The sequence below is a fragment of the Puma concolor genome, chromosome A2 (genome assembly GCF_028749965.1).
Source record: "Puma concolor isolate L17-30 chromosome A2, mPumCon1.1.hap2, whole genome shotgun sequence".
Lineage (NCBI taxonomy): Eukaryota > Metazoa > Chordata > Mammalia > Carnivora > Felidae > Puma > Puma concolor.
In genome coordinates, this window is record NC_141668.1 from 105,769,293 (window position 1) to 105,789,662 (window position 20,370).

At 39.7% G+C, this 20,370-nt stretch overlaps 2 protein-coding genes across 5 annotated transcripts in view; one reads left to right on the top strand and one right to left on the bottom strand.

Annotated features, from left to right (window-relative positions):
• The window catches only part of SPMIP7 (sperm microtubule inner protein 7), a 55,318-nt gene extending 52,735 nt beyond the window's left edge, over window positions 1-2,583 (bottom strand). Inside the window, exon 1 of one of the 2 annotated variants that reach the window (XM_086697116.1) lies at window positions 1,171-2,582. In XM_086697116.1, coding sequence (XP_086553242.1) covers window positions 1,171-1,729 — 559 coding nt within the window. In that variant the 5' untranslated portion in view covers window positions 1,730-2,582. Of the gene's footprint in view, window positions 1-1,170 lie in introns of both variants that reach the window. The other variant, XM_086697115.1, reaches the window with a different exon arrangement.
• A 2,465-nt stretch (window positions 2,584-5,048) lies between these two features.
• The window catches only part of ZPBP (zona pellucida binding protein), a 118,557-nt gene continuing 103,235 nt past the window's right edge, over window positions 5,049-20,370 (top strand). For 2 of the 3 annotated variants that reach the window (XM_086697117.1, XM_086697119.1), the window contains exons 1-3: window positions 5,054-5,196; window positions 6,938-7,018; window positions 15,887-16,012. In XM_086697117.1, coding sequence (XP_086553243.1) covers window positions 5,070-5,196; window positions 6,938-7,018; window positions 15,887-16,012 — 334 coding nt within the window. In that variant the 5' untranslated portion in view covers window positions 5,054-5,069. Of the gene's footprint in view, window positions 5,197-6,937; window positions 7,019-15,886; window positions 16,013-20,370 lie in introns of all 3 variants that reach the window. The other variant, XM_086697118.1, reaches the window with a different exon arrangement.

Sequence of the window (20,370 nt, forward strand, 5' to 3'; positions counted from 1 at the left end):
GGAACCTCATTCACATTCTTTACTTTTTTCACTCATATTCTTTATGTGGAAATGCCAAACTAGAGAATTCCCCCAAGCCCGCCTGCTGAGTCCACAGCTGAAGCACACGTGAAAAAGCCTAGCTCTTATCGTCTACTTTTCTCTCTCCGAACTGCTCTTTCTTACTCCGTGTGCCTTTGCTTTGCAAGTGTTTCTCACCGTTTCTGCACCAAGCCTGTGACACTGTCTGCGAGTTCTTACAGAGAAACCATAAAGTGTATAGCTATTAGTAAGGGGTCAGTTCTGTATCCAGGGCTACGGAAGGGTTGTTTCTTACCAGACCCCCAAATCGACTTCCAACTACCTTCCCATTTCATTTTGGTTCTTGGGACCTCTTTCATAACCATCAGCAGACGTTTTTCAAGGGAGAGAGACAGATAAGGAGGTATGCTATACAATCATCCAAACTAAACATACATTCCCTTGTGGAAAAATTAGGTTATCTACATGTCTAGAATAAATTCTCTGATAATACACTTTGTGTTGGCCACTTATCCTAATTAAGGCACGTTTTAAAAGCCATTTTTTTAGGGGCACCTGGGTGACTCAGTTGATTAAGCATCCAACTCTTGATTTCGGCTCAGGTCATGATCTCACAGTTTGTGGGATCAAGCCCTGTGTCAGGCTCTGTGCTGGCAGCATGGAGCCTGCTTAGGATTCTCTCTCCCTCTCTCTCTGCCCCTCCACTTCCCACACATGCACTCTCGGTCAAAAATATATTTAAAAATACATTTTCTTACAAATAGGTTTATAAAAGGCTTATCATTCTTACTACCTTTTCCTTACCATCTATAATTTTAAAAAATAAGAATTCCTTATTCCATATAATTTTAAGTTTAAAATACTGAATCTTATATCCATGCTCTTCTCTCTCGTTTGAATGTTTAAAAATTATAAAGCCCAGGGGCACCTGGGGGGCTCAGTCGGTTAAGCATCGACTCTTGATTTCAGCTCAGGTCATGATCTCATGGTTTGTGGGATCGAGCCGCAGGTCAGGGCTCTGTGCTGACAGTGCAGAGCCTGCTTGAGATTCTCTCTCTCTCTCTCTCTCTCTCTCTTCCCCTGCCCTGTTCTCTCAAAATAAAGAAGTAAACATTAAAAAAATTATAAAGCCCATGCCACTTTATTTACCTCCAAGTCTTGCTCTGATGGAAATGTCCGGTGTTGCCCTGGAATCCCATCTCCTGTCTTGTTTTAGTTCTTCTAATAAAATTGTTTGCCTTTTCAGTGTTGTTTGAAATCCTGTGTCTGGCCTGGGAACTCGATGCTGCGGTTTCACGTCACTGAAATCCACCAGGTTTGGTATGGTTCTGCCAATGCCAGGTTTTAAATCAGCATCACCACCAGGACTCAAAAACCCTGAACAGGGATCACCCAAGGGCACATCATCCCGAAGTGGAAATAGTGGATAATCTTGCCCATATGGCGGGGGATAAGGATAGTGTAAATGATAGTCTGGCATGACTGAAGGGGGATAAGGGTGAAACTTAAGAAAAGTAGGATTGCATTTCTTTTCAATTCTGCCATGGTCATGTCTGTCCTCGACGCCTTTCACAAAAGGCATGTTCATTTTTCTTAAGAGATCGCAGTAGTGCGGGTAATCCACGTTCTCAACAGCCTTTGCTCCTGGAAGGATGGACCTTTCAGAAATACTGATCTTTCTGGGTGTGCACTGTGAATCCATATCCATGCTCTTTAGAATTTTGGCTGACTGTAAATGAAGCTCTTCTGATGATGCCTTTCTCTTTTACTATAAAACTTACTATTTCCAATAATTGAGGATTGGTTAATCTAACCTAAAGTTGTTGATTTGGTTTTCTAAATGTTGATAGAGTAGGTTTTCTTCTTTTATTTTTTTTAAGGTAGATATTTTTTCCCTACCAAAAGAAGTAGATAGGGCAGTAAGGGATGAGGACAGAAAATAATAGAACAAAAGAGAGTCCTTGTTGCTTGGCAACAGCTAGAACTGTAACACATTGGACCAGTTAGTGTATATGTCACAATTTAATTCTTAGGAAAGACAAAAATGGCCTTGTTAGTAGTGTTTTCATGATAGTTTCCTCCCCACTGCTCAGGAAAATGGTGCTCAGTTGTCACTTATTTCTAAATTTTTCCATAAGTTGACATTTTATGGGTAAATGATATTCAATAAAGAGTATAAAGCAGCTAATCAACTGACAATACATTTTTAAAGTCTATATCTAACTAAAATTTTTACCTTATAGACCTAATAAATTATAAAACTCACTACCTGAATAAATGTAAATGTAAAGCAAAAAATGAACATGTATTATATCATAGGTAACTCAGTGCACATAATTTTTAAGAAACATAAGTAAAGTCAAAGCACAAGTTCATCATTAAAATATCTAATTTTTTGGGACAGCACCAGCAGGGGAGGGGAGGGAGAGGGGGACAGAGGATCTGAAGCAGGCTCTGTGCTGACAGGCTGACAGCAGTGAGCCCGATGTGGGGCTTGAACTCACGAACCACAAGATCATGACCTGAGCCAATGCTCAACTGACTTGAGCCACCCTGGTGCCCCACAAGTTCATCTTTAAAATACACTAAATTGGGGCGCCTGGGTGGCTTGGTCGGTTAAGCGTCCGACTTAGGCTCAGGTCATGATCTCACAGTCCGTGAGTTCAAGCCCCGCGTCGGGCTCTGTGCTGACAGCTCAGAGCCTGGAGCCTGTTTCAGATTCTGTGTCTCCCTCTCTCTCTGCCCCTCCCCTGTTCATGCTCTCTCTCTGTCTCAAAAATAAATAAACGTTAAAAAAAGTTTAAAATACACTAAATTATTTTACGTTTTTGCTACCAATGTACAGAATAGGAACAATGGAATTTTTCAAAGCATTTCCAAAAACCAGAGTAAGATACCAGTTATTTGCTCACCTACGAAAAAGGACACCATTAACAAATTGGTCATTTAAAAGCTCATTTCAATGAGATAATATGGTCTTGTATGAAACCTGCTGCCACAGGAATTCCAAATATTGGAATTTGGGCACAGGGTTCACAGCATCCCTAATGGAGAAAAAAAAAAATGCAAGTATGAGTGAGAATGCTACTTTCCTATTTCTTGCAATCAGCTTTCCATCTTCATAATCACACCACACATTAACTACAACCTCCAATATTACATCCTACTCTCAGGTTGAATATTAGGTATTTACCCAGTAGAACAAGGTAGGAGGGATGATTAACTGAAACAAATTCTCAATGGCAGAAAACAAAAGCCAATAGCAGCCACAAGTCCAGTTGGCAAAAATTGTATCTTTCAGGTTTACCAGTTTATAAAAATTAAGAGGAGTTTTAACAGGGCATATACCGAGCCATAGTGACTGGGGACACTATTCAGTAAGATACGACCAAAATGCTGGCTGGATCCAAATCATACTGAAACATACTTGAGCACACTAAATTTAATTCAAACCTGTATATAGTTTTTTGGGGGGCAGCTGGGTGGCTCAGTTGGTTAAGTGTCTGACTTCCGCTCATGTCATGATCTCATGGTTCATGAGTTCAAACCCCAAGTTGGGCTCTGTGCCGACAGCTCAGAGCCTGGAGCCTGCTTCATATTCTCTGTACCTCTCTGTCTCTGCCCCTCCCCAGTTCCCACTGTCTCTGTCTCTCTCTCTCAAAAATAAACATTAAAAAAAAGTTTAAAAAAGAGTGTTTTAAAAAAGAACTAAAAACAAAAAGTTTCTAAAGATGTAAATCCACTCAGTGAAATAAACTGTACTGTATACAGTTTACCAAACAATTAACACATGCATAAAAATAGCCAGAAAACTCAAGGAACATCCTGGTGCTTTTCCAGAAATAGCCTTTGTTCCTTTTTGCTTTTTCTCCCTGGACCCCCCCTCCCCCTCTTTTTAAATTTATACCTATTTGAATGCCTACTGTATGCCAGGAACTATCCTAGGAGTGAGGTTAAAATGGTGGCAAAACAGACAAGAGCCTAACTACGAATATGTAAATCAGGGCAGCTGTTAAGACAGCAGGGAGCGGTGATATCTGTGATCAGAACACTTGGAAAGGCGTTAAATCTTTGAGATAACACTAGCAACCAAGTGAGGGGTTTAGATTAGTGGTTAGGCTGTTAATTTTAAATCCCTCCACTGGAGCCCAGCATATCCAGGGACTGTTTTCAGTCCACTGAGGAGCATTCATTTCTTCCTATTAAAGCGAACACTACACGTCACTGTTAGACACTGTCTTCAGTGGCTTATGCTTCATTCTTTGATGTGTTTGCATCAACTGCATAAGATGTATTTCTGTCGTAGCGCTGCTCCCGTTAAGTGACTCCTTCCAGCTGCAGAAAAGCTGAGGCGCGATTCTCTTAAATACACTGCGGCCATAAATGCTCATAGGTGGTGTCACACACTCTCCCAAACTTAGGTGATAAAACACAATCTTCCAGGCTCAGTGCAGCACAGAAGTCGACCTCCTCTAAGGTGGTTTCCTCTGTTCTTCCCACGAAGCTTCTCTCCCGGGCTGCGAGGTCTTACTTTCGATCCCACCTGGTGCGTGTGCACTTCCCTCCCAATCAAGCGCCATCTGCCCATCAAACACCGGCAGCTGACATTCGACACCCGGCTGTCCTCGGCGGGTGGTCGGGCGTCCCACTCGCTCAGTTCCCACAGCTTGCTGCCCAGGGCTGGCCCGGGTGCTGAGCCTCATGAGGCGGCCTCGCTCGGCCCGCCAACGCGCACTCAAAGGGAGGGGCGAGGGTGGGGGGGGTGGTCCGCGGTGCTCCTCCCGCTCCAGAACCTTCAGCAGGGCGCTCCCGCTCCCCACAGCTCCCTGGGCGGCGCCGAGGTCCCCGGGAAGCAGCCGGGGCGCTGCATGGCGGGCGGCACCGCGCCCCCGAGGTTGGCGTCGAGGGACGCTGGCCACGCGGCCGGCCCAGCCCCGCCCCGCGGAAGCGGCGACCCGCCCTTCCTTCCGGTCCGGGCCGGTGGGCGCGCGCCGATTAACGACCTTATAAGCCGACGGTCGGCAGGCGGCGGCGGCAGCGGCGAGTGGATGGAGGCCTCGGGCCCCGGCCGGGCGCGGCGGGGCTGGCGGCGGGCCCGGGCCGCGGGCTCCCCGCTCTCCCGGGCCGCGGTCGTCCTCCTGCTCTCCGCCTTCGTGGCGCGGGCGTCCTCGTCAGGTGAGGCGCCGGCGCCCGGACGGCGGGCTCTCTCCCCCCATCCCCCTCGGGTCACGTGCGCCCGCCGAACCGAAGAAACTCCGGTACCGGCCATGGTGGGGGGGTGTGTTTTCTTGGAAACCCGCGGGGGGAACGCGCGTTTGCGCGGGGCAGCGGCTGACTCCGTACAGGCAGCAGGGCTCCCGGGTTTGAAGTCAGATGGGCTGTGAAGCAGCTCCCCGATTGGCCCCGGGCGGTTGTCGGCCCCACACGGGGTTGGTTGCACACGGAGCTTTGTGATCATCCGTGGTCGCGGGGCTCCATCTACTGGTTTTAGTCGTAAAACGGGGGAGAGACTGGGATGTTCAAGGGTTTGACGTGTTCCCGCCGCCCTTTGTCGCCCTCTTTGTGCCCCAAGAAGTTCCATCCTGTTTTCAAAATGTTATTTCGGTTATTGGCCAACACAAAAGTGAAGCGGGAGTTTCAGCCGGTGTCCTGTAACTGGAAAACAACTGGCTGCGTTGTTTAGCCTTCAAATGTTGGACTCTTTTTTTTTTTTTTAATAAAGTCTCTCCCAGAATCGAATAATAAAAAGCACAAAAGGGAGTTGCTTAAAATGCTACAAGTTGTACAAAAGAAGAGAAATGAGAAAAGAAGTCCTCCAGGAATGTAATTGTAGAGGGACTGTGGAGGAAGGCATGGGCTAAGGAGGAGAAAGGAAAGAAATGGAGTGAATAGACATTCCGAGCTATTCCAAAGTCTAGGCGTCAGGGCTCGTAAGGTTCTAGGATATGTAAGGAGTAGCCCGTAACCTTTAATTACCCAGTAGGAGAAGGATGCTTCTTGACCCTGACCCCTGGTCTTATGCTAGATGTGATGGGGTGTGTGTGAGCTACCTGTTGATCCGATGACAAGATCAGACCTGAGGATAGAATAAATAGAACAAAGCAGGCAGTGTCTAGTATGTAAGCTCTGAATAGAAAAGACTGATACTTACATAGCATCGATAGTTTGGGTTCAGCCCCTACAGTAACTGTAAATCTGCAGTTCAGTCCCATTTTGCAGATGAGAAAACTGAAGATGCTAGAGTTTAAGGTGACTTTCCTAAGACCAGTAAGTGGTTTTCTGACTTTGAATACCATACTTGTTTCTTTGCACCCTCCTCCCTCTCTGTTAAATGTTTTTGGGTATATGCCTTACTGTGTTTTTTTTATAGTGCTCCTACGACTTGGTCAGTGCACACTATTATGCCCATTTGCTCATTCAGCAACGACCGAAGAATATCAGAATATATTGTATGCAACTATTATTATTTAGTTTGTACCATGTGCAAGATGCTTGGTACTGGTTCTTCATAGGTTGACACATACATAGGTTCTACCATTGATGGAGTCTATAACAAGAAAAATCACATGTGTACATAAAGAACTAATACAATGTACAGTGCATGTCATTGAAGAGGTGCTGGTGATGGAAGCGAGGGAAAGTAAGTGATCAGGACATACAGGTTTCAAGGAAGAGGGACTTGTGATTTGGGTCTTGAGGCGTGGGGCATTGGGACTTTAAAAACAGAGTTTTCTGAGTGGATGTAGAAAAAAAACAAGGATGAGATATAGTAGGGGGAAGCAGGAAGTAGAGTAATTTCGCTGGCATCTCTTCAACCGATAACTCTATATTTAGTAGAGTAAATATACTCTACTAAAGAATACCCTGGAATTTCTAACGAAGCAGATTGCTGATCGTTTGTTTTTGTTCTTGATAGTTGGATATTTGATTCGATTACCAAGAGGTTTTCGCTTGACCCAGGATACGGTGAAAATAGTGGGATCGTCAAATTTTCCAGGTATTAACGAATAGATGTTCAGTAATTTTAAGAAAGTATTTATCATTTCTTTAGGTTTTATCAATCTCGTCCAAAAGGCTAATGTTGTACAGACACCCTAGTCTCCTAAGGCTCTTTTCCTTCTATGGAAATGGATTTGAATTGTTTCCATATAGTTTTATTCATCCAGGTCTGATTCTGTTTGCTGTAATTGCTTAAGTGGGCCAAGTATAGTTATTTCTAGAAGTCATGTAATTAAAGTTGCCTATAGTGTTTCTGCTTGTTATTGTATAATTTTAGTCATGATATTAAATGTATGCAGTTCAAATATGCTACAGTTTTTTCAGTTGAAAAGGATTTGGATTTATAAGCTTTTGCAATAGTCACATGAGAAGCATAGCAACTAAAACTTTTTTTTTTTTTTAACTGAGGTAAAGTCACATGCCTTAAAATTCCTCCTTGTAAGTGTACATTCCAGTAGTTTTTAGTATATTGACAAGGTTGTGTAACCATCAGCAGTATGTAATTTCACAACATTTTGGTATCTCCACAAAGAAATGCCGTGCCCATTAAGCAGTCACTCTCCAGCTGCTGGAAACCACTAATATCCTATTAATTTGCCTATTCTGGACCTTTATATAAGTGGAATCATACATTTTGTGCTGCTTTGCATCTGGCTTCTTTTACTTATTATAATGTTTTTGAGGCTCATTCATGTTATAGAAAGTATCCGCACATCATTGGTTTTTATGGCTGAATAATATTCTATCCTATGGATGCACCATGGTTTCCACTTTTTGACTATTTTGAATAATGCTGTTACAAACATCCCTGAAAAGTTTCTGTGTGATCACGTTTTAAATTCTCAATATACACCTGGAACATACGGCAACTCTATGTTTATTTGAGGAACTGCTGAACTATTTTTCAGAGAGTCTTCATTATTTTACTTTCACATCAGCAAAGTATGAGGACTCAAATTTTACAGCATCCTTCCCAGCATTTGTTATTGTTCATCTTTTTCAATCATAGCTAACCTAGTGTCTGTGAAGTGGGTTTTCATGTGGTTTTGAGTTACACTTCCCTAATGTCTAATGATGTTTAAGATCTTTTTGTGTGTTTAATGGACGTTTGGGTATCTGCTTTGCATAAATGCCCAAGTCCTTTGCCCATTTTTTAGTTGAATATATATATATATATACACATATATGTGTATATATATATGTATATATATGTGTATATATATATACACATATGTATATGTATATATACACATATGTATATATATGTGTATATATATATACATATATATGTATATGTATGTATATATATATGTGTATATATATATATTGAGTTGGAAGAGGTTTTTTCTTTTTTTTCTTACATTCTGGATGCTAAACCCTTGTTAGATATTTGATTTACAAATAATTTCTCCAATACTATAGATTGTATTTTCTTTTTTTTCTTAGTAGAATCTTTATTTTATTATTATTTTTTAATATAGTTTATTGTCAAGTTGGCTCACGTACAGTGTATACAGTGTGCTCTTGGTTTTGGGGGTAGATTCCCGTGATTCATCAGTTACACACAACACCCAGTGCTCATCCCAACAAGTGCCCTCCTCAATGCCCACCATCCATTTTTCCCTCTCCCCGACTCCCCACGTCCACCCTCAGTTTGTTCTCTGTATTTAAGAGTCTCTTATGGATTCGCCTCCCTCCATCTCTGTAACTATTTTTTCCCTGCCCTTCCTCCATGGTCTTCTGTAAAGTTTCTCAAGTTCCACATATGAGTGAAAACATACAATATGTGTCTTTCTCTGACTGACTTACTTTACTTAGCATAAGACCCTCCACTTCTATTCATGTTGCTGCAAATGGCAGGATTTCATTCTTTTTCATTGCTAAGTAGTATTCCATCGTCTATATAAACCACATCTTCTTTATCCATTCATCAGTTGATGGACATTTAGGCTCTTTCCATTTTTTTCCAACATAATTTGGCTATTGTTGAAAGTGTTGCTATAAACGTTGGGGTACATGTGCCCCTATGAATCAGCACTCCTTTGGATAAATTCCTAGTAGTGCTATTGCTGGGTCATAAGGTAGTTCTAGTTTTAATTTTTTGAGGAACCTCCACACTGTTTTCTTAGAGCGGCTGCACTGTGGATTGTGTTTTCACTTAAAAAAAATTTTTTTAAGACTTTAAATTTTAATTCCAGTATAGTTAACATACAGTGTTGTATTAATTTCAGGTGTACAATATAGTGATTCAATAATTCTATAAATTATTCAAAACCTATCAAGACGTGTGTACTCTTAATCCCCATCACCTATTTCACCCATCCCCCCAGCACCTCCCTCTGGAAACCATCAGTTTGTTTTCTGTAGTTAAGAGTCTGTTTTTAGTTTCTCTCTCTCTCTCTCTCTCTCTCTCTCTCTCTCTCTCTCTCTCTCTCTCCCTCTCTCCCTCTCCCTCTCCCTCTCCCTCTCCCTCTCTCTCTTTTGTGTAGTTTTATGGTTTTATTAACACAAACGCAACGTGCACACAAATTGTCTATTCATTTTCTTTGCTGCACAAACTGGCATTGGGATTTGTGACTCTGATGGCCAGCTGGGCTGCTCTTTCCACAATGGCTTTGCCATTCTTAGAAGAGACATTGGGAGCAGTTTCTGCACATAAGACTAGTTGCACATCAGCAGCTCTTCATGCTCCTTGACGTTGTGGACCAGGAACTTCTGGAAGCCACTCCAGTGTTGGGCATCAGGATCTGGCCCTTGAATCTCCTGCACACCCTGTCCCGATCCCCTGGGTTTCTGCTTTGCACTTCATTTTGACATATCAGGCTGGTGCTAGATGAACTTCATGGTCCTCTTTTTAATGATCTTGGGCTACACCAGGGGTCTGAGGGTGGCCTTGATGACTATGCCAAGGAAGAGTGGGGGGAGGGACTTCTTTGTTCATTTGTAAGCAACCCAAATGACCATTGTTAGATGAATAGGTAAAGGAGATGTGGTACATATACACAATGGAATATTACTGAGCCCTAAAACAGAATGAAATCTTGTCATTTGCAAGGATGTGGATGGAGCTAGAGAGTATAATACTAAGTGAAATAAGTCCGTCAGAAGGAGAGTCAAATACCATATGATTTCACTCGTATGTGGAATTTAAGAAATAAAGCAAACGGACAAACGTGTTTTCAGTTTTTTAATAGTGTGCTTTAAAGCACATATCTTAAACTCTGATAAAGTCCGGTTTTTATTTTTTTCTTTAGTACCAGTGTTTTCAGTGCTATATCTCGGAAACAGTCCTCTAATCAACAGTCATAAAGTTTTATTTCTGTATTTTCTTATAAGAATTTCATAGTTTTGGCTCTTACATTTAGGTCTTTGATCCCGTTTTGAATTAATATTTGCATATGGTACAAGATAGGGGTCAAAGTTCATTCTTTTGCATGTGGACATCCAGTTGTTCCAGTACCATTTCTTCAAGAGACTTTTCTTTCTGTGTTGAATTTTCTTGGTGCCTTGTTGAGTAGAAGTTTGCCATAGATGTATGAATTTTTTCTGGACTCTAAATTCTATTTCATTGCTATCAGTCCTTTTGCCGGTACTATGCTGTCTTGATTGCTGTTTTGAAATCATTAAGTGTGAGTCCTTCAAATTTGGTCTTTTTCAAGATTGTTTTGGCCATTCTGGGTCTCTTGCAATTCCATATTAATGCTAGAATCAGGTTGTCCATTTCTGTAGAAAAGCCCATTGGGATGTCAATAGGAATTGCATTGAAAGTGTAGATCAATTTTTGTAGCACCACCAACTTAACCATATTCGTGAACATAGGGTATCTTTCCATTTATTTATTCTTCAGTTTCCCTCAGCGATGTCTTCTAGCTTTCAGTGTACAAGTCTTGTACCGCTTCTGTTAAATTTATTTCTAAATATTTTATTCTTTTTGATGCTGTTGTAAATGGAACAGTTTTCATTATTTAGGTTTTGGATTGCTCATTGCTATTATGTAAAAATATAATTGAATTTTCACATCGATGTTGTGTCCTGTAACCTTACTGAATCATTTATTTAGCTCAATATTTTTAGTTGGTGGGGAAGTCATTTCTTAGGATTTTCAAATAGAGATAGTTTTATTTTTTCCTTTCCAATATGGATGCCTTTTATTTTCTTGCCAGTTGCTCCAGCCAGAACCTTCCATTCCATATTGATAATAAATATGCGTGTCTTAGTCCTGATCTTAGGGGGAGGGAAAGGTTTTAGTCTTTCACTATCAAGTATGGTGTTAGCTGTGACTTTTTAAAAAAAATTTGTTAATGTTTATTTTTGAGAGAGACAGAGACAGAGCATGAGTGGAGGAGGGGCAGAGACAGAGGGAGACACAGACTCTGAAGCAGGCTTCAGGCTCTGAGCTGTCAGTACAGAGCCCGACGCAGGGCTCGAACTCATGGACCGTGAGATCATGACCTGAGCCGAAGTTGGACACCCATCCGACTGAGCCACCCAAGCGCCCCAGCTGTGACTTTTTTGTAGATGTTATTTATCAGATTGAGAAAATCCCTTCTGTTCCTAGTTTGTTGAGTGCTTTTTATTGTGAAAGGGTGTTGCATTTTGTTAAATGCTTTTTCTGCATACATTGAGATGATCGTGTGTTTTTTGTCCTTTATCGTATTGACATAATGTGGTATTACAGTGACTGATTTTTGTATTTTGAATTAGCCATGCATTCCTGGGATAAATCCTGGTTTATTATGAAGCATAATTCTTTTTCATGCTGCAGGATTGGCTGCTACTATTCTGAGGCCTTTTATGTCTATATTCATAGGGGAAGCAGTTCTATAGTTTTCTTGTGTTGTCTTTGTCAGAATTTGGCTTTAGGGTAATAGTGATTTGATAAAATGAGTTGGGACATGTTCCCTTCTCTTCTAATTTTTGGAAGAGTTTGTGAAGTATTGTTGTTAGTTCGACTTTACTTGTTTGGTGAAATTCACCAGTGGATTCATCTGGTGCTGGGCTTTTCTTTATAGAAAGAGTTTTGATTACTAATTCAGTCACTTTCCTTGCTTTTGGTCTATTCAGACTTTGTTTTTCATTGTTTCTGGTGAGAAATCAGCTCATTTGAGGACCATATGTAGGTAACAAGTTGCTTCTCTTGCTGCTTTTAAGAGTCTGTCTTTTGGGACTTGGGCAGATGATTATGATGTGTCTGGATGTGGATCCCTTTGAATCTGTCCTAGTTTGAGTTCATTGAGCTTTTTAGATGTGTTGATTCATGTTTTTCATCAGCTTGGGGGATTTTGCCATTGTTTCTTCAAATATCTTTATGCCTTTTTGCTCTCCTCTCTTCCATGGGACTTTTATTATGTATATACTGGAGTGTTTGATGATTTCCCACAGGTCTCTGGGTACTGTTCATTTATCTTTATTATTTTTTTTCCCTCTTTCTTACACTGGATACTCCCCAATTGATCTGTCTTGAGGTTTATGGATTCTTTTTTCTGCCTGCCTACATCTGCTTTTGATTCTTACAGTGAATTTTTCAATTCAATTATTGTATTTTTTAATACAGAATTTCTTTTGTTTTGTTTTTTGTTTTTGATAACTTCTGTTTCATTATTGATAATCTTTGTTGGGAGAGAAGACATTTCCATACCTTTTTTTTAGTACTTAAGACATAATGTTCTTTGATCATATTTAAAATAACTGTTCAGTAATTCCAAAATTTGGGCTTCCTCAGGGACAATTTCTATTGATTGCTTTCTTTTTTTCCTACCTATGACTATATCTCCCTGGTTTTTGTGTTTTTTTTTTTTTATGTTTCATATTTTTGGTTAAAAACTGGACTTTTTAAGTAATTTAATGTGGCAACTCTGGAAATCAGATATTGATGTTGTTGGTGTTTGCTGTTGTTGCTTGTATGTTTAATGACTTTTCTGAACTAATTCTTTACATATTGTGTTGTTCGTCATGTAGCCACTGAAGTCTATGCTCAGTTAGCTTAGGCCAATCATTGGATGGAGATTTCATGAACACCACAGCCAGTCTCCTGGTCTTTGCAGAGGCTCTGCATGCTGGTTGGGGCACACCCTAAATATTAGCTAGCCAGAGCGTCAATTTCAGCCACACGTTAAGAACTTAAGTTCTTGTTCTTGACTGAGCATGCTGAGTCTTAGGCATGCACCCCCCACCCCTGCCCTCTGCCCCATGCATGCATGTATGTGGTCTTCTGCTTTGCTAGGAATATGTTAGAACTTTCAAGCTCCTGTGGATGTCATTTCCAGCTTTTCCTCATAAGCTTATTGGTTGCCCTGCTGTTTAACCCAACTGTTACGCACTGCATCAGGCATTTATAAAGTTAAATGAAACTCTCTAGTTGCTTTTGAAAAATACTTTTTGGGAAAAGGCTTCTTATAGTGGTTGTGCTTTGCATTAGATCCAGCAAAGACAGCCTTGCAGGAAACTGCCAGAGAAGTCCAATAATGACGGTTCTCTAGGAAGGAAGCATAGAAGTCTCGCCAACCCTGTTGGCCCTTCCAGTGGCTACCAGGGTGCTGGTTCTTACAGTGATTGGTGTAGCGGTGGGCAGAGCTAAGGCAGAGCTAGGGAGGGGGGCGATGGGAATAAGGAAACTTACAGTGCTACCAGCGCACCTGGATCCTGCCACAAATCGCCACACAGTGGTTGGATTAAACAACACAATTTTATTGTCTCCCAGTTCTGGAGGGGAGAAGTTCAGTCACAGAGACAGGGTTGATTCTGCTTGAGGGCTGCGAGATCTGTACCAGTTCTCCTTTCATGGCTTGTGGGTGGCCATCTTCTTCTGCCTGTGTCTCTTCACATCACATCCCCTCTGTAATTTGTACGTGTGTCCAGATTTTCCCCTTTTATAAGACACCAGTAGTATTGGATGAGGCTTGCCGTAATGACTTCATTTTAACTTTATTACTTTTCTTTTTTTTTTTTTTTAATGTTTATTTATTTTTGGGAGAGAGAGACAGCAAGCAGGGGAGGGGCAGAGAGAAAGGGAGACGCAGAATCTGAAGCAGGCTCCAGGCTCTCAGTTGTCAGCACAGAGCCCGACGCGGGACTCACACCCACAAACCGTGAGATCATGACACGGGCTGAAGTTGGACGCTTAACCGACTGAGTCACCCAGGCACCCTTAACTTGATTACTTTTCTAAAGACACTATGGCCAAATAAGTTCACATTCTGAGATACTGGTGGTTAGGGCCTAAACGTATGAATCTGGGGAGAGGCATAATTCAACCCATCATGCCAAAGATTCAGTTGTTTTTCTTGAATAAACTTTTCATGAGTTGCTTCAAGTCTTTGAGTGATTTCCAGAGCTCTGAAAATGTTGATGCAGACAATTTCTGTCAGTTTTTGTATTACCTTTATGAAGGGGATAATTTTTAGAGTTCCTTACGCTGCCATTTTCACTGATGTCACAACTTTTTATCACAGTTTTTGTTTTAAAACTCTAATTTCTAAACTTAAATTGTAAAACATGTATCACTGATTTCTTTTTTATTGCTTTTTAAATGGGATATGATTACATTTATTCTTAATAGATGGACATTTCAGTTCAGTGTGGATTTCTTACAGCACATAGATTATTCTACAATGTTTTACTACTTGTGCCTACATTTTTATTTTAACGTTTATTTATTTTTGAGAGAGATTGAGAGAGAGAGAAAGCGAGCAGCGGAGGAGCAGAGACAGAGGGAGACACAGAATCCGAAGCAAGCTCCAGGCTCTGAGCTGTGAGCACAGAGCCTAATGCGGAGCTCAAACCTACTAACTGTGAGATCATGGCCTGAGCCAAAGTCGGACGCTTAACCGACTAAGCTACCCAGGCATCCTATAGAAAAAAATGGCTTAAAATTTAACAGCAATTAATGATAAAAAACAAATAATTTAAGCATACAGGGAACTTTCTTAACCTATGGAAGAATATCTATATCTAATAGCTATATTCAGGGGAGATTGGTTCAGTTGGTTAAGGGTTGGACTCTTGATTTCAGCTCAGGTTTCATATCAGGGTTGTAACTGTTGAAGCCTACTTAAAAAATGAAGGAGTGAATGAAGGAGTGAGTGAGTGAAAGCTGCATTCAGTAACCATCACACTATATGGTGAAACTTGAGAGACCGTCTCAAGTTAGGCAGAGTTTTGATTCTCAGATACAACTCTTTACTGGATCACAAAAAGCTTTGTATTTGGTGAATCAGTGAAATGTTGGCATGCCAAAACCTTTTCTACTCATAAGCTGACTTATGAGTAAATTCAAGATAATTGAATCTTTACTGTGTTCCTTTTGTATCTCCTAAAGAATATAATTTTGGCTTGTTTAATGATCAGGATTCTTTGAATTTTAAAGCAAAGTGGGAAAAATGCTTAATAAAATCAAAGCATGTATTTATTTTTTGACTTTTTAATCACATTATAACTTTCAAATTCAGTACTTTGTATCACATCAATGTGAATAGTTATTCTGCTAATATAAACAGATTTAGTGGTTCCTTTCAGGTTTGGTGTCTTTGCAAAACAGATACAGTCTAGTATAGACTAGTTTTAATACTTTGTAATTAAAATAATATCCTGAGAATAAAATAAGTTAGTGTCATGAACTCTGCATAAAAGCCCAATGCATTATTTTCAGATTGGTAAACCCACATACACCCCCAAATATAATACATGTGTATATTTTTGAGTATTAGTGATCATATGGAATGCAATGAAATTTAGTCCTTATCAAGTAATTGCAGTTACCCAAAGAAAAGTTATAAAAACATGCAACGCAAACTACAAAAATGTGAGGCATTATAGAGCATAAAATGATACAAAATATTATTGGAACATTTTAATGTTGTATTTTCAGTGAAAGTATATGTTATGCTTCATCAAAAGAGTCCACACGTGTTATGTGTAACCCAACGACTGCGAAATTCGGAACTGATAGATCCATCATTCCAGTGGCATGGGCCAAAAGGAAAAATTATTTCAGGTAGGCTTTTGTTTCTATTATAATTCAATGGATATGTCTGAAATATACTCAGAACACAGAATAGTCATATCTCATATATATGTATATGTTTCCTCACTTGTTTTTTCTTGTGATTTCCCTTTGGAGTTAGAGTCTAACAGTGCAGGTGGTATAGACATTTTTTGCACATCTTAATCTGAGATAGAGACACTTGATGACTGTTTAAGAGTTTGGGGAATTCTCTGAGCACCTATATTCCACAAAAATGTTACTTTTTAAAAAGTTCTTAGAGCCATTTTGGTTTCTTCATTCAGACTTCTGTTAGTCAAGTGTGTACGAAGAAGCAGATATAATTCTGGTTTTTATTGACAATACAAATGAGCCCTTTGAGCTGCAGATTTATAAACATGGTTTTGTCTTAAACAGCACCACGTAGGGACAGCTCAAGTCTTTACTAGTAGAGTTTTTACATTTTTTGATCTTATATTTCTTTCTGACTAAAAACCATACCAATGTGGATTATATTTGAATTTAATTTCAATATTAGAATCTATTAAAAAAAAAGACTGTATTTAGCTTTTCATACTTTGGTATTAAAAACATGCATTTAGATATACTGCATGGTTTGACCGTGATTGTGTATTAATGTATGACTGGTGCTGTGCTTACGAAAGAGGAAACTTAGTAAATCAGTTACTCATCCAGAGGAGAAGACAGACTCGAGAGACAGATGTGAATGGTAGCCTTATGGTTTCAATAAATTTTTGAGGAAACAAGATCTTAATCTCACGAAAGTATTTTTGTTCCACATAGCGATTACTATTGGTATGACTGGTCTGATCAACATTTGCTCCATTCAACTTCTTTTGTTATTTTGAAATGCATTATCTTTTTTCTAATCTTTCATTTGCTGATCTGTTTTTGCAGTGTAGTTTAAAAAATATAAATCAGCTTAGCTGTTCTTGTGTTCAGCCTTGCTAAATACCAGCTTAATGAATTTTCATCCTAACTATGTGTTCAATGAAGCACTTAATAATTTTTGCATACCATCCGGAAAGTTGTCTTTATTGCTGTTTACATCTGTTTACATTTTCTTTTTTCTTCCTTCCTTTCTTCCTCTCTTTCTCTCTCTCTCTCCCTCCCTCCCTCTCCCTACTGGTATTTGGAGAGAGTGCCTGTAGACGGAAACCTGGGGGTTTATTTTGTTATGGTGGTTGGGGGAAAGCATTATATTCATACCAAGACTTGGCTGAGGAAACATTCATAGGAAGTACTTGTTTCGTAATATGTTTTAATTCATATTTTTATATAATTGAATAATCTTAGCCGTACAGTTCTGAACTATTTATGCTGATTCCGAAGAAGCTCAAGGTTTAAATAGTTACTCCTCTCGAGGTGAGATGGTTCTTCAGAGTGAAGTACTCAGCTCTTAGTGAGAAGTACTCAGCTCTTAGTGAGTGCCTGCCTGGGGGCTGCGCTGTGCTAGGCTTTGTGTAATGTCTCTGCCTCATTGTACTAACATAGTAGGAATGGATTAGCAGAGATCAGTGACAAAAAATCCCAAGAGATCGGGCACTTAATAGAAATCAGTGAAATGGGCCAGGTATAGAAGCATCCAGTACTGATGATGTGATCAAATTTTATTTTTACTGCTCTGTGATAGTAGCACATTATATAGTACAAGCATGTAGGTTAGTATATTTTACATTTGGTGTTAAAACTCCATAAGTTCAAAAATAGAAGCATTTAACTATTGAATTGTTCTTTTACAATTTGTTACTCCTTTGATTCAGAAATTGAAATCTGAAACATTTTCTTCTCTAAGATGCGTTGCCAGTCTTGTAGTTTATCTTGAAAAGTATAGTATGTGATTGAATTTTGAATCCTGCAACTAAGAGCAATATTTTATTTTACTCACTTTCATAAAGGAAAATAGACGTTCAGATGTGTAGTTATTTCCAAGTAAGGATTAAATCATGTTAGTACAGTGGTTTTTTTTTTTTGGTTTTTTTTTTTTTTTATAAAAACTATTCTCAGGAAATTCTGGTGTTGACATCATCATCATATTTGAGATTTCAGTGCAGGATCACATCATAATTCACTGTCTACCAGTCTGCAGGCTCATTAGTTCTATCATTATCATTTCAGAAAGATCTGGAAATGTCTAATTTTCCTAAAGCTTGAAAAATGGAGAATCTTTTTGGACACTTATAAATATTCCAAAGATAGTTTCCCTAAAAGTTAGCAAAAGAAATCATGTAATTGTGTAATTACTTGCACATGCCCCTGGAGAGAAACATTCAGATTGTTTAGATGGGTTGTAAAATATAGGGGACCTATGTTAGATTTGTTCGGTCCCCCCCCCAACCCTGTCTCCCTACCTTCTCTCCCTCTTTCTCTTCTCGCCCCCACTCCTCCTCTGTTTGTCTTCCCATATTTTTTATTCACAAACAAAATGCATTTTTTGCAAAAAGACTTGTACATCTTACCCCAACCCTGATCCCAACCTGATGAATTAACTCTTCTTGGTGGGTGGACTTCCCCACTTTTCTAAATATATCTAAGCACATACACACACGAGTTTTACCCTGTAACTACACTCTTATTATTCTTCTTGAGATTGAAGATGACATTCTATCCTTTGTACTATTTTTTATTGAATGAATCACATCATGTGTACAGATGTATATAAGATATATGCAAGTCACAATACGGTAAAACAGACATCCTACAACCTGCAGGATACATCGTTAAGAAGACCGTTGCACTCCTAATAAGATGCTTAAAAGTCCCATTTTTCTGTCCCCAAACACTGGTCAGGTAAACACTACTGTGAACATTTACAGAATTATTCCCTGGCTTTTCTTTATGTGTTTGTCATGTGTATAAATATACCCACAGACACGTTTATCCATACTGACCGCCCTCTGCAGTAAAGTACAGTCATTCTGTCCATTTTGGGTGTGAAAAAACTGGGGCATTGAGAGAATAGGATGCTTACTGAAGTCCTGGGCCTCTGAAGTCCAGCTTCAAAGTTCACAGATACCGTCTAAGTGAGGGAGGTATGGGATTTTAATTTTCCCTTTTCATTATTTTGTGAGTTTTTGGTTTTTTATATCTTTTAAAGAATTTGCCCAATTTAGAGTCTTCTTTCAACTTGTTGAATTTATGTGCATAAAGTAGTTACGATACTGTCTTACTATCTTTTTAATATATTCAGGATCTATATGACGTACCCCATTCTGCCTGATATTGGCTCTGTCTTTTCTCTTTCATTTTGGCCTCTCTGGATACAGATTTAAAAATTTTACCAGTTTTGGGATGCCTGGGTGGTTCAGTTGGTTCAGTGACTTCAGCTCAGTTCATGATCTCAAGGTTCCTGAGTTCAAGCCCCATGCCAGTCTCTGTGCTGATGGCTCAGACCCTGGAGCCTTCTTCAGATCCTGTGTCTCCCTCTCTCTCTGCCCCTCCCCTGCTCGCACTCTCTGTCTCTCTGTCTCTGTCTCTCAAAAATGAATAAACATTTTAAAAAAATGTTCTTACCAGTTTTTTCAAGGGACCGGCTTTTGGTTTGATTTATTTTTCTCTCTTATTTTGTTATTTTTTACTTTCACTGATTTCTGTTTTTATTTTTATTATTTCCTTTCTTCTGTTTGCTTTGGGTTAAATTAGCTTATCTTTTGTTGCTTGTAGAATTCTGGATTGACAGTTTATTTCTTTCAGCATTCTAAAGATGGCCCTCTGTATTCTTTTTGCTTGCATAGTTCCTAATGAGAAGTCTACTGTTATCTTATCCCTGTCCCTCTGTAGACAGCATGCCATTTTTTTTCTGACTGAATTCAAGATTTTTTTTCTTTGCCTTTCATTTTCAGTGACCTGAATTTTACGTAACTCTTTTTTTTTTTTCCTTGTATTCTGCTTAGTGTTCTCTCAGCTTCTTGGATTTTTTTAATTTTATTTTTTATTAAAAAAATTTTTTTTAACGTATATTTATTTTTGAGACAGAGAGACAGAGTGTGAATGGGGGGAGGGGCAGAGAGAGAGGGAGACACAGAATCGGAAGCAGGCTCCAGGCTCTGAGCCATCAGCCCAGAGCCTGACGCGGGGCTCGAACTCACGGACCGCGAGATTGTGACCTGAGCTGAAGTTGGACGCTTAACCGACTGACCCACCCATGCGCCCCGATCAGCTTCTTGGATCTTTAATTTGATGCTTGCTGTTAATTTTTGAATATTCTTTGCCATTATGTCTTCAAATATTTATTCTTTCCCATGCTGTCCCTCCTCTCCTTCTGAGATTTCTATCACCTATATATAACGCTCTTTGATATTGCTGCACAGCTCTTGGATCTTTCTTCCTGGTGGTGGTGGTGGTTTATT